The sequence below is a fragment of the Pteronotus mesoamericanus genome, unplaced genomic scaffold (genome assembly GCF_021234165.1).
Source record: "Pteronotus mesoamericanus isolate MK-2021 breed Mesoamerican mustached bat unplaced genomic scaffold, CSHL_Meso_final scaffold_409, whole genome shotgun sequence".
Lineage (NCBI taxonomy): Eukaryota > Metazoa > Chordata > Mammalia > Chiroptera > Mormoopidae > Pteronotus > Pteronotus mesoamericanus.
The window spans coordinates 585,723-599,334 of record NW_026555316.1 but is presented as its reverse complement, the minus strand read 5'-3'; the positions used below and the strand labels follow the sequence as shown (position 1 = coordinate 599,334).

The following is a 13,612-nucleotide window of genomic DNA, read 5'->3' as shown; positions in this document are numbered from 1 at the left end:
CTAGGTGGGGCCGCGGGCGGGTGCCGGCGGGCTCAGGCCGGCTGCAGGGGGCGCCGCGGCGCAGCCCACCTTGTTGCTGAAGAGGCGCGAGAGGCTGCGCTGGGGCGCGGCGGGGCGCGGCGGCGGCGGCGCACGGGGCAGCCCGCGCACGTCCCAGAGGCGCAGCGCGCCGTCGTGCGAGGCCGTGTACAGCACCTGATCGTGCACCTGCGGGCGGGCGCGCGCGGGGCTTGGAGCGTGCGCTGGGGGCTGCCCGCTACCCACCCCCAAGCCCCGGCCGCAGGGCGTCCCAGCAGCCTTTTTCCCGCAGCTGCGGGGTCAACCACGCACAGGCCCTGCTCTACAGCGGCCACAGCAGGCCCGGGCGCCGGCGCGACGGTCCACTACCACCACCGCCGACGGATGGAGGCAGGCCAGCCCAGGGGACCTCGGCCTTGGGGAAGAGGCCCTGCTCTCCTTCCCTTCCCCGCCCGCCCTCCCTGGCAGGCGGACGCAGGCGGGGGCGCCTCGGCTCAGCAGCCATCACGCCGCGGGGTCCGGGGGCGGCCGTCGGGGAGCACTTACCTGGATGCTGTTGATGATGAAGGCGTGGCCGCGGAACACCCTCTGCAGCGCTCCGGACTCCGCGTCGAAGGCGCGCGCGCGGGCGTCCCCGCTGCCCGTGAACACTGTGGACACACGTGCCGCTGAGTCTCTCACGGGCCTGAGCTCTGCGTCTCCAGGACGCTGCGCGGCGCGGCGGGGCGGGGCGGGGCGAACCACCTGGACCCATCCACCAGCCAAGCGAGGATGCCCTAAGGCTCAAGGCGGGGATAGAGGCAGCCCCTTGAAAGCAAGGAGGCGGCACCTTCACCGTCTGACTGCATTCCCGAGTGGAGTCTAAGTGGCCGGGGGACGGGGGGGTACCCTCTGCGGTCTGCGCCGGGTGGCTGCTGAACCTTCTCCCTGCACTGCCCTTGCGGAGGCCGCCACCCGTTCTGAGCACCGCCTGAGCCCAGGTTCCCGCGCAGGCCCTTTGGGGGAGCTTGGCTTCTCTGCGCGGTGTGCCCGCGGCTCTGAAGCCCCTGACTCGGGGATCCCCGGTCCCCCACCATCTGAGCGGCCTCTTGGGGCCCAGGACAAGCCAGAAGCCTCCGCCCTGCTCAGTAATGAACTTGGCCCTCCCGGCAGAGCCAGCCCTTCGGGGGCGCCGCAGAGCGCCCCTGCCCAGCCCTGGCAGCTTCCCTTAGAGCACAGCGGAGAAGCCGTGTCATTGGAATCACCTGCTGCGCTCGTTAAGACGCAGGCTGCCGGCCCCCCCCCCCCCCCCCGCCACCGTTTCTGATTGAGGGGGTCTGGGGACCTGCAACCCTAACGGGTCTCAGGTGATGCTGACGCTGAGGGTCAGGGTCCACGCCCAGAACTCTGACCCCCTGGTCCCCTTATCGTCTGGCCCAGGTTGTTCCAGAAGCCAACCCCGACACTAGATTTTAGTGCCCGTGGTTCGTCTGGCAGGACATTCCAGGAAGCGGGAGACAGGACTGAGGGACGCCCCCGCAGGTGTGCTGGCGGGCCCTGGGGGAGGGGCAGACCGCGGAGCAGAGCTGTCCCGCCCGAGGGCGAGGACGCTGGGCCACTTCTCCAGCAGTTCCCAGTAGCCGTCGGCTGAGGGCCTCTCTGTGGGTGTCACCTCCCAGTCCTCCTCTGCCCCGCCCCTCACAGGAGCTGGCACGCGAGCAGAGGGCCCCGGGTGCTCCGGCCAGAGGCGCCCCTAACGTGGTACCCACAGCCCCCGCGACACCCACCCTGCACCCTGAACAGCCACGGCAAGCACCGCCTTCCTGTGTCACCTGCCAACTCTCAGCTTTTCTGCTAAAGCCACCAGGGCATGTGGCCCTGGAGGGGCAGTTTCATTTCTGGGTCCTGTCCCCAGCAACGTGGCCTGGCTGCTGTGAGGCCGGCGGGCGGCAGGAGGGTCGCCAGTTAAGTCTAATCAGCCTGTCGGCAAAGACCAAGGACTGAGTCCCTGAACAAGGGGCCGACTGGGATCCGCAACAGTGGCAGCTTCCATCCCAGCTGCTGCCACGGGGAGGCGCTCTAGGCGACATTCTTTCTCCCTTTAAGGATCCTGACTTGGGGGCGGTGCCATAATCACACCTACAACTTTAGACAGGGGAAGAAGGAAAAAAAATACTTTGTCCTTGTCAGACACTTAGGTCCCGAGGGCACCGCATGCTCTATTTTCAGACTTCACATTCCGGCCTCACCTAACACCTCTGCCCTGACGTCAACGTGACCCCCCCCCCCCGCGCCGTTCCTCCTGCAGCCCAGTCTGCTCCCTGCTCCAGCGCTGGGGAGCCGGCCCTCGCGCTCAGTGCCGGGGGGCTGGCTTCCTGCTGCTGCTGCTGCGTGTGCTCACGCGCAATGCGGGGGAGCGGGGCTGATGGCAAAATATAACGTAGGGGATCACTCTGGGAGAGGGTTCAGGAATTCGGGGGCCCCTTGTCACATAGGTGTGGTGCTTCCCAGGGACAGTGTGTCTTCCGGGTGTGTCTATGGTGTAAACACTTGGCAAGCCCGCTGGACGGAGCCGGCAAAGCCCAGACCCGTGGGAACTCGAGACCTCGGCCGAGCAGCCCGTGGCCTGCCTAACAGGCTCTCCTGCCCTTCTTCCTTTACAAAATGGCCCTGGCTGATCCTGGGAGCTGGGTCCTCGGGTGGGAGAGTTTACTTTTTAGCCTCTCCTGCAGGCAGCGGCCGGCATGGTGTACCCAAAAGTCTGCATGGTGGCCCTGCCTGGCATGGCTCCGGCATCGTCTCACAAAGCAAAAGGTCGCTGGTTTGATTCCCGGTCAGGGCACATGCCTGGGTTGCAGGCCAGGCCCTGGTTTGGGGTGTGCAAGAGGCAACAGAGTGATGTTTGTCTCCCCCTTTCTCTAAAAATAAAAAAATTTTTTTAAGTCTTTGTGTAGGGCTTCCAAGAAAGACCTTTAAAGGGGTCTGATCAGCGAAGAGACACATCCTTTGCCCTCCCCTCTTATTCCTGCCTGCCCCTAAAACACGATGAGATGGCTGGAGCCCCAGCAGCTCTCTTGAACCATGAGGCCCCCCTTAAAGAGAGAAGATACATGCTAAGGGTCGTGAAGCAAAGTGACAGAAGGAATCTGGGTGTCTGATAACTGACAGCTCCTAAAATTCTTCTCTCTGAGAGAGAAATAAACCACTATCTCATTGAAACCACTGCTACCTGGGTTTTCTCTTTCTCAAAATTTATTTTCAGAGAGGGGAAGGGAGGAAGAGAGGGAGAAAAACATCAGTGTGTGGTTGCCTCTCATGCACCCCCTACTGGGGACCTGGCCTGCAGCCCAGGCGTGTGCCCTGACGGGGAATCGAACTTGTGACCCTTTGGTTCGCAGGCCAGGGCTCAAGCCAGTGAGCCACACCAGCCAGGGCTGGGTTTTCGCTGATCTGCAGTCAAGCCTAAATGCCAAGTGAAGCCAAACCCACGTGGCCCTCAAGCCTGGTGCCACTGCCTCACTCTGAGAATTACAATGTGACCTTGAGAGTGCCCTTGACCCCAGGACCTTTGAACTTTCCGGTCAGGCCATGTTCCTGTGGGGTAAAGTTAGGAAGGAGTCCCACACCCTTATTGGGGCCTTCTTTGTAGATACTGCGTTAGGCACACGTGCTGGGAGGTGGCCCGGCGGCCGCTGCCTTGGGCGCCGAGCACCCTGAACGGCAGCCGAGGCTCAAAGAGAGACCCTCAGCGGGCAGCAGAGAGGCCTGCGCAGAGCGGCCTTAGTAGGGGCAGAAGTGACAGGCAGGCGGGGGCGGTGCGGGGGGTCGGGACAGGGTCACTTACACGTGCCCGCGTGGTACTTGAGGGCGCTCACGCTGTGTCTGTGGGCCGTGAACGTGCGCACGCGCTCCCCCGTGTCCGCCAGCCAGCACTTGACGGTCCTGTCGGCGCTGCCCGAGTACACGTGCCGGTCCACGAGCTGCGGAGGAGGGGCGTTGGCGCCGCCGCCCGCGCGGGGCGGGTGCAGGGGCCCCTCCCAGCCTCGCCCTGAGTGCAGGGGGCGGACAGGTGCTCGTCTCCGGGGAGGAGGAGCCGGTACGACCCGACCCGGCACCTGGGCTCGCTGCTCCTCCCCCTCCACGCTCCCCGTGGGTCAGGCGGGCAAGCGGACTGCAGGCAGGCCTCGCGTCAGGTCTTGCCCGTCACTTTGCCCTCAGCCACGTCACGGTCTCTGCTCCTCGGCAGCTTCACCATAAAGAAGGGTCGTGCCAGGTTCTCCTCGTGGGGTCACAGATGCGACCGGGGCAGTGCTGGGCACCGTAGGAGCAGGGGCCGCCAGGGTTCGCGGGCTTAGCGCCTGCTCCCCGGGTGTCACTTATATGATTACTGCCTAATCCAGCAGGACTGGTGTCCTACGCAGAGGAAACGCGGACGCAGAGGGAGGGCCGTGTGGGGACACAGGGAGATGAGAGGCCTCAGGAGTAACCAGCCCTGCCCTGGCTGGTGGGGCTCAGTGGACTGAGCACCAGCCTGCGAGCCAAAGGGTCACCGCTTCGATTCCCAGTCAGGGCGCCTTCCTGGGCTGCGGGCCAGGTCCCCAGTAGGGGGCGCATGAGAAGCAACCACACACTGATGTTTCTCTCCCTCCCTCCCTTCCCCTCTAAAAATAAATAGATAAGTAAATCTTAAAAAAAGAAAGAAACCAACCCTGAAGACCCTTGATCCAGGACCTGCAGCCCCCAGAACAGTGAGACAGGGAGTCTGTTATTTTACACCCGCCCCCACCCTCGCCCCATCGGCGGCTCCCTGCTGTGCAGCCACAGCCGCCTGCACTCCGGCCAGGGCGGCACAGAGGGCGCCCAGGGGCCCTGCCCCCAGCAGGCGTGCGGGGCCGGGGGGGCCTCACCTCCAGGCAGAGGACGGAACCCTGGTGCTCCCGGAACACCCGCAGCTGCTCCCCACTCAGGATGTCCCAGGCGCGGATGGTGGCGTCTGTGCTGCCTGTGAAGGCCGTGTGGCGGGGGGTGTCCAGCACGAGGCACAGCACAGCGCCTGTGTGGCCCCGCAGCGTCTGGCGGCAGCAGCCGCTGGCCACCTGCCACACCTTGGCCGTGCCGTCTGTGCTGCCGGTCACCAGCAGCCCCCCGGCCACGGCCTCCTCCTCGAAAGGAGCTCCCGGGAGGTCCCAGGGGGCGGAGTAGGCTAGAGTCAGCACGCAGTTGCGGTGGCCCCGGAACTCCCGGGACACCTGCCCCTTGTCCACGCTCCAGGCACGCGCCGTCCGGTCGTAGGAGCTGCTGAAGAGCTGGTTGTTGGTGACGAGGATCCTGAGGGCAGAGGTGAAAGGTCAGGGGTCGGACCTGCACATGGCCTGGCGGACAGGGTCGCCTGGCAGGCTGTCGCGGGGTCCCTCTGGCTGGTGTCTTCCGCGGCCAATGAGGAGATGGAATACTCAGAGAACTGCGGGCTAGAGTGTCCCAGACCCCTGCTTTGGGGGCCAGGAGAGCACCCCTGGAAATGGCAGGGGCCCAGGTGGAGGCCACCGCCCACAGAAGGGAGCCCAGACTAAAGGCGTCCTCGGTCGCTGCCACCCACACCGCCACCCACCTCTGTGGGGACACCGCCCGGGCCAGAGATCAGCTGCCCCTGCCCTGCTGCTGGAAGAGCCCCCTCCACCCAGCGGCCACACTCCCCTCCCGGGTCCAGTCAAGGCCCCCCTTCGCTAGGCCGCCGCCCAGGACCCCCACTGCGGGCTGAGCCTGTGCTCCACCCGGACCCCCCGCAACACGTGGCCTGCAGCAGCGCTCCAGTCACGGGGGCCAGGGAGGGGGTGGGGCGTCGGGGGGGACAGGCCCATCCCCCGGGTGTGCCCAGAACTGAAAGACTTCTGGGGACATAGGAGTTGCAGTTTGAAGGCCAGGCAAAGCAGGACACACTGGCCCTCCTAGGCACAGGTCAGGCTTGAGGGGCTGCAGAGGGCCACCTCGGACGGACGAGCCCTGGGGCAGCGGGTGAGTTAGGAGGCGCGGAAGGGCCTCTGCGCTCCCCAGCCACAGGCCGCCCTGCAGTCTCCCCCACAACACTGGTCCTGGATGCGCCCGCGGGGGGCGTCTGTGAAGTCAGGGCCACCCACGGGAGGCACAATCAGACAAGCGTCCGAGGGGTGGGCGTCTGCTGTCGGCCCACAGCCCTGGGCCAGGCCCCCAGGGAGCTCTGGGTGAGGGGCGCAGGGAGGGGGTGTCCAATGTCCCCCACCCGCCATGGGAAAGAGAGGCCTCCCCGCAGCAAAAACTCAGGATTCTTATTCTCCTTAGGATGAGTGCTAAGAACTTCTCCCTCAAAAATGCACATTTGTCTTTAGTCTAGAACTTTGGGTATGACTTCAAGGGGTCTGTTGACACATCCTTGAGAAGACGCCCCGAGCCCCCAGGAGTGCAGACCAGGGTTGGGGACGGGGGGCGGGGGGGGCAGTGGGAGGGGGGCTTGCCTTCTCCAGGCGGAACCGTCCTGAGCCACACGGCGCCACCCAGGGGTGCGGTGGAGCTCTGCCCTGCGGGTGCGCCGCTCCCACTGCCGGCAGCTGGTGCTCATCAGCTAACGGTCAATCTGGTCACTCCAGGTGCTTGGCCATTAGGCCGGTCAGGCCCACCCTGACCCAGGCATGTGCAAAGCCTGCGCTGGCAGCGTCCCTCCTGGCCGAGAACGTCCTTCTCCACCAGCCCGGCCTGGCCCAGCCTCCTGAGCCCTCAAACGCCTGGTGCCCTGAGCCTTCCTTTCTGCAGGCCGCCCCCAGGCAGCGCCCCTCCTGCGCAGAGCGAGGCTGAGGGCCGTGGCCAGACTTCTGCTTATCCGGGCTGGTCCCTCGGGAGCCTCATGTGGCCACAAGTTATAGAGACTATATCTCATTGACCTGATCAGTAGAGGAACGTCCATGGCTCAGTTCAGACCCAAATTCAATACGGAAAAGTTCAAACCTCCTTGAGAAGGAGGTGGTGGGGGGGGGGCATGGGGGAGGGCAGAGATTTTCAAGTGCAACAAGGAGGTTTAAAAACACCCTGGGCTCACCCCAGCCGGGTGGCTCAGTTGGTTAGCGTGTCATCTGGATACACTGAGGTTGCAGGTTCAATCCCCGGTCAGGGCACATACAAAAAGCAGCCAATGAATATATGAATAAGTGGAACAAGAAACTGATGTTTCTCTCCTCTCAAAATGAATAAATATAAATTGAAATAAAACATAAAACTACCCTGGGCTTCATCTTCCGAGCCACTCCTACCGGCTCCTCCTCCAAGCCCCTGGTCCACCAGCAGGTAGAAGCCATTTCCTCTGGAATCAGGCCCCATCCCTGGAGCCGTGGCCTCTGACACCTTTCCCTGTGCTCAGCAGAGGGCGGTGGCGCAGCCCGGTCTGTGTGTTGGTGGTGCCTCCCTCCCCGATCTCCGCCTCGGAAACCCCCACCGGTAGCCCTGAGCAGTTAGCACTTGTCACACCTGAGGAACAGGCTTCCATTGCTATGTGCTCCTGGTGGTCAACCCACGCGTGCACGAGGGGGCCTCCCCAGAGAAGCTGCGTTCCTCGGAGCAGAGGCCCCAAGCCTGTGTCTCCGTCCCCTGGGGCCCGGCCCGGGGAGAGGCCAGGTCCTCTCCTCCTGGCAGCCTGGGCTGTGCTGACCTGTTCACAATGGATGTGTGTCCTCGGAACACCTGCAGGCACTGCCCGGTCAGCACGTCCCACTTCCTGATGGTGTGGTCAGCGCTGCACGTGAAGGCGGCCTCGTTCTCCAGCTGGCAGAAGGTCACGTAGCTTTCGTGTCCTGCGGACGAGGGGCGGCGTGAGCCTGTGGGGCAGGCCAGCACCTGCTCTTCTCCTGGGAAGGGTGCTTGAGATGGCGAAGAAGGCAGGAGTGTGCGAGACGCGCCCAGAACTGACTAGCCTTTGAAATGACGAGCTGATTCTGGGACAGTCTGTGGGGTGCCAGGAGCCACTCGGGGGGTGCTCCCCCTGTCCCAGAATATTTATGTAACGCTCTCGTGAGGACATTTTTCTTTGCTTTTAGGCAGAGAGGAAGAGGGAGAGAGGAACATCAATATGAGAGGAAGCATCGATCGGCTGCCTCTTATGCACCCGGACCAGGGATCAAACCCGCAACCCAGGCATGTGCCCTGGCTGGGAATCGAACCCAAAACCTTTTGGTTACAAGATGACGCTCCCGCCGAGCCACACAGGCAAGGGCTTCCCTGAATTCTTTTGTTCCCTCCTCTTCATCATCACCTTTCAGTCTTTTTCAAACTTCTCAGCTATTGGTATTCACTCAGTCATTCAACAAACCCTGTTACAGAGGCAGGAAGTATGGAAGCCATGGGCCTATTCCTCAGCGCCCAAACCCCTGGGCTGGCCTCCCGGAGCTGCCGCTGACTGCCCACTGGCCAGCTGCCTCGCCTCTCTGTGCCTCGATCTCCTCATCTGACACAGGGAGAGTGACAACGCTTATCCCGTAGGGCTGTTGTGCAGGCCGAGCAAACGCTGGGTGTTAGCTGTTCTCACACTAGGGGAAAAACGCTGTGGCAGACAGGATATCAGCTCCCAATTCCCAGAACTTCGAGAGGTTACGTTGCTTGGAAAAAGACACATTTGCGGGTGTAATTAAGTGAATGATCTTGAAGTGGGGAGATTATCCTGGTTACCGGAACGGGCCCTAAATGCAACCACAAGTGTCCTCGTAAGAAGGCAGCAGCGGGGGATCTGAGGACAGAGAGGAGGCGCTGCGAAGACCGAACAAAGAGGGCCCTGAAGGCTGGGGTGCTGTGTCCACAAGCCACGGGGTGCTGACCCACCCACAGCTGGAAGAGGGGGCCGCATTCTCCCCGCAGTTTTCAGAGGAGCACACCCCTGCGAGCCGCTGATGTTGGCCCGGGGACACCGATTTTGGGTTCCTGGCCTCCGGGGCTGTGCAAGAATGAGCTTCTGCTGTTGCAAGGCGCCCCGTGTGATCACCAGCCACAGCAGCCACAGGAAACGATGCAGCTGCAGAGATGAGGCAGGCCCGCTCCCTGCTGCCAGAGCGGGCAGCTGGCCGAGGAGAGGCAGTCCGCGAGCCCTGCACCTGCAGGACAGAGGGGGACGGGTCCGTGGAGCCTGCGTGGGGAGGAGAAGGGCATCAGGGAGCGGACACAGCACTCCCCAGAGCAGGAGCGGCCCGAAGGCCTAAACTTAGGTGCTTGGCAGAAATGGTGGGCGAGGCAGAGACACAGCAAAGACGGACGCCTGGCGCAGAGGGAGGGCCGCACAGAGCCAGGGATCTCTGCCTGGTGCACCTCGTCATCCCTCTTACCTACGCGGTTGTCAGGTCTTTTAAACATCTCCCTCGTGCCCTGGCTGGTGTGGCTCAGTGGGCTGGGTGTGGACCGGCAAACCAAAGAGCTTGCCGGTTGATTCCCAGTCAGGGCACATGCCTGCGTTGCAATCCAGGTCCCCAGTAGGGGGCGCGCGAGAGGCAAAAAAGCCACACCGATATTTCTCTTTCTCCCTCCCTTCTCTCTAAACATAAACTCTTTAAAATTTAAAAAAAAAAAAAAAAAAAAAAAAAAAAATTCGTCCTCTTTGTGGGACCAGTGGAGCCCCAGGAGACCCTGACTCCCCATCAGAGCAGGGCCTGCCCTTCAGGCAAAGGTGTTTCCAGCCTGGAGAACAACTTCCTACTGAAAACTGAAGCTGAGTCTCTTTGAGGAGAATTCAGGCACCAGAGAAGGAACAGAATCACAGGCATGTTCGATCTATGAGCCATTTCACAGACGAGAAGACTGATGAACTCAAATACCCACACGTTGAGGAGACGTTTTATTATGTTAAGGATTTTGATCGAATTTTAAAATGCCAGGTGATGTCCAGGCTCAGGTAGACAGGGATTCGGAATGGCCTGCGAAGTTTCGGGCTAACTCAGGCTTTTGGGCGGGAGCCCCGAGCTTAAGCTCAGCTATTCTGGGAAGGACTCGACTTCCTGACTTCTAAGAAAGGGAATTTATTTAAAATTAAGGAAGAAATGGTTTTCAGTCTTCTTGGATGGCCTATACCAGGGCCTCTGAGAAAACAACATTTGTGTGAATTAAATAAACACTCGAAGAAACTGCAGATTATGTTTCCCTTCAAAACCACGTCAGTTTAAAAGGCGAGGGCAAAGTGTGTTTGGCAAAACACAGCTCGGCTTCGCGTCAGCCCCACAGAGTTTATCAACTATGTTACGATCATCAACAAACTCTCCCTGAGACCAGATCTGTCGGCGCAGCGCCGTGGGGGGCCGGCTGGAAGGCCGCCCTGACCGCGGGGCGGTGCCACCGAGCTGGCCCCGCACGGCCTCACGGCCTCCAGGGACCCTGGGCGGCCTGACCCAGGCCCCCCGGACCGTCTTCCTTGGGGGGGCATCGTCCCCATTCAAGCTGCTTCCTCCTGTCTCACAGGAAGGCCAAGGCCAAGTACAAATGTAGATTCGGCCAAGAAAAACACCGAGAAACGGCAGCAGGTGAGGACACCGGGAGCCACCACACCAGGGACGCTGCAGACATGGGATATGCGACTGCTTTTATGACACGCGAGAATAAAATGTAAATATAAATACATATACACAAATAACACTGGTTGCAAAGCAATAACAATATAACACATAAACAAAGACTTAAAAGGTGATAACAAAAATAAGTTTTGCAATGTAAAAAAAAACCCTCATCTTTTAAGCTGGGCCAGGCTGACCCTCTACCCTGTGGGGGGCCAGGCCCTGAGCTGGCAGAGGCTCCCTGGAGCAGTCCATGTCCCCCTGCCCGCCCGCGTGGACAGCCCCTTCCTCCATGCGCCAAGCACCCACCCAGAATCTGAAACACAAGCCAAGCGAATCCTGGCTCAGAGCCCCACCAGGGAGGGGCCCCGCGGGCTGCTGAGTGTGTCTTGACCCCTGACCCCTGACCCTAATCCATAGGCCAGAGACAGGGCTCCACTGCGGGTTCACCAGGGGTGCCAGGCCCCGCCCAACCCCGGGGATGGAGGCGGGAGGGCAGAGGGGAGGGAAGGCACGGGGGAGGCAGGGCCCGTCTGGCCTCCGGGGACCACAGCGCCTTGGCAGCCAGCTGTTGGATTTGTGCAGAATAAGCAAAAAAGCCCAACTAAAAATATTTTCAAAGGGATGAAGAGCGCAGATAAGATGCGGTTATTGTGTTCAAAAGAGCATGCTGAGCTCTGGGGTCCCGGCCAAGGTCGTGAGCCCTGGGCTTATGCCCCTGGACTGGCTGCCAGTTCAGAGTCCAAGTGCCCTCAGTGCCCAGGATGGGCTCAGCGGGTGGGGCGGGGGCGGGGGGGGGGGGGGGCGCACGCGGAGCAACCGGTGAGCTGGACACACCTTCAACTCCGCGGAGAAGGGGCACCCCCGCCCCCTCCCCCGCCTGTCCTGTCTGTCCCTCCTGCTGCCTCTTCTGCAGCCCACTCTCCGCAGCACCCCCATCTCCCCCTCCCCGCCCCAGGCTGCAGACAGTTGGAAACCCCCCCCCCCCCCCGCCAAGCCTTGATGTGACCTGGCAGGGACACAGGGGAAGACCTAGATCCACCTCCCATGAGGAAGCACACAAATGAAAACCGACATGCGTCTGTAAAATTTTTATGAAACTCCTGCTCTCTCATCCAGTTTCCAAATAGGCTGAGTTACAGATGAAATGAGGCAGCAGAGAGCAGGGCAGGGTGGTCTGACGGGCGAGGGGGGTCCGGTTCCAACTCCAACTCCGCCCCCCGACCAGCCCTTACTTAACTCCGTGCCTCAGTTTCCCTGTCTGCAGGAGTGTAAGACTGCATGCTCAGACGGAACGTCACAGGCCCCGAGCCGGGGAGACGTCCAGCCAGCGGCGACCTGGCCAGTGAGAGGCCCGCGAGCGTGCGGCGCACCTGAAGGCGCTCAGGTGCGGTTTCTTTTTGTGTTAAAACTGGTGTAACGGCAGTGAGTCCACGCAGCGGGCTGGCCCGTGCCCTTGACCCCGCAGAGGGCGCCGCTCGGCCCGCCGACCCGGATCGCAGCTCGCCCCGCGCCCCGCCCTGCACCCCCACCGCGCGCGCCCCCGGCGGGTCGGGTGCTGGCCGGGGCGGGCGCGCTTCCCCGAGTGCCCCGGGGGCGGGGGCTGGACTCCGGGAAAAGGGCCTGGGGAGGCCGGCGAACGGACGTTAAGGGCAGAGGCAAAGGGGCGAGAGGCGCGGCGCGTCTACCTTGCAGGAGGGCGCAGCACCGTCCGTCCGCAGTGCTCCACAGCCGGGCCGTGCCGTCCTCGCTGCCCGTCAGCAGGCGCTGCCCGTCCGGGCTCAGGCTCAGCCAGTTGATGCCCCCGCGGTGCTCGGCGCAGACCCTCAGGGCCGACCCACCGCCCCCCATCCTGCTGGCCGGGGGAGGGGGCGGGCGGCAAGGAGGAAGCTGCGTCCGCTAGGGAGGGCAGCCCGGGCCCCCGCGCTCATCGCGGGGCGCCGGGCTCCTCCGGGCCGTCCGCTCCGTGGGAGGCCCACTCGGGACGCCCGTTCCTCCGTTGGGGCAGTCCCAGCCCACGGGCGCCCCCTTCCCCACGCTCTCTCGGGGGACCCGCACCCCACCTGAGCGGGCCCCCCCGCGGGCCCGGGCGAGTGGGAAGAGGCGTTGCGGGGCGCGCTGGGAAGCCCGGGTCTCCCCGTGGGGCGGCAGCAGCGACGCGAACACGGGAAGACGGGCGCCCCACGCCCCGCGCTTCCTCCCCGGCCGGCGCGCGCGCTTGGGGCGGCGGAGCGCCGAACAATACAGCCCAGCCTGGCTCCTCCTCAGAGACCACCCCTCAACCTGTCCCCTCCCACTTCTCGGGCCTGCGCTCAAGACCCCGCCCCCAGCCGCGGTCCCCGGGGACCCTCCACGGCCCACGCACCCAGCGCCCGAGGGGACGGCGCCACGTGCGACCATCCCGGCGGCCCAGGCTGCGCCTTTAGGCTCTCGGGCCGGGGGCGGAGCGGCACCGAGAGTCCGGATTGGGGACCCTCGCACGCGCGGTTACACTTCGGAGCGGCGGCTGCGCGCTTCCACCTGGCAAGTTTGCTTCCTCCAGGCTCCCAGCCCTGAGGACCCTCCCCGAGGGGCTCTCCGGGGACTTGGGGGCGGTCCCCTGGTTGGAGAGTGCGTTGGACCGCCCTGGCTGGGAAATCACGTGCACCCTAATTCTACAGAAGTCCCGCGGGGAGTCGCGGGGGGGAGGGCCGGCGGAGCGGACTCCTCGCAGAAGTCGGGGTCCTTCCCTATGCCGCGCCCTCCTGGACGGCCACCCCCGCGCCCAGTCAGCGCGCCGCTCGCGCGAGCTCCTCGGAGGGTCCCCCGAGGTCGCTGCAGGAGCCCCGACCCCGGAGCGCCAGTGCGCTGATTCCTGTTAGAGCAGTTCCGGTGCCGGCTTCGCGGGGGGCGGGGAGGGGTGATCCCCAACTCGGATCCTCCAGGTCCTAAAGGCAACAGTATTTCCCGAGCCCTCCCGGGCTCTTTGGAGAAGCTGGCTGGGCGAGCCTCGGGTGGGATTTGCGATGTGGGGCGGGGGTTGGTGAGCGGAGTGGCTTCGGAAAGCCGCTTCTCATCAGGACAGCGGG

The 13,612-nt window shown here is 63.4% G+C and overlaps 1 protein-coding gene across 1 annotated transcript; it reads right to left on the bottom strand.

Annotated features, from left to right (window-relative positions):
- On the bottom strand, window positions 1-12,395 carry WDR86 (WD repeat domain 86). The gene is made up of 6 exons (XM_054593430.1): window positions 12,233-12,395; window positions 7,670-7,811; window positions 4,905-5,325; window positions 3,842-3,977; window positions 565-668; window positions 1-207 (listed from the first exon to the last, which is right to left on the bottom strand). Exons 1-6 carry the CDS (start codon window positions 12,393-12,395, stop codon window positions 1-3), a joined length of 1,173 nt encoding a protein of 390 aa, XP_054449405.1.
- Window positions 12,396-13,612: the final 1,217 nt, after the last annotated feature.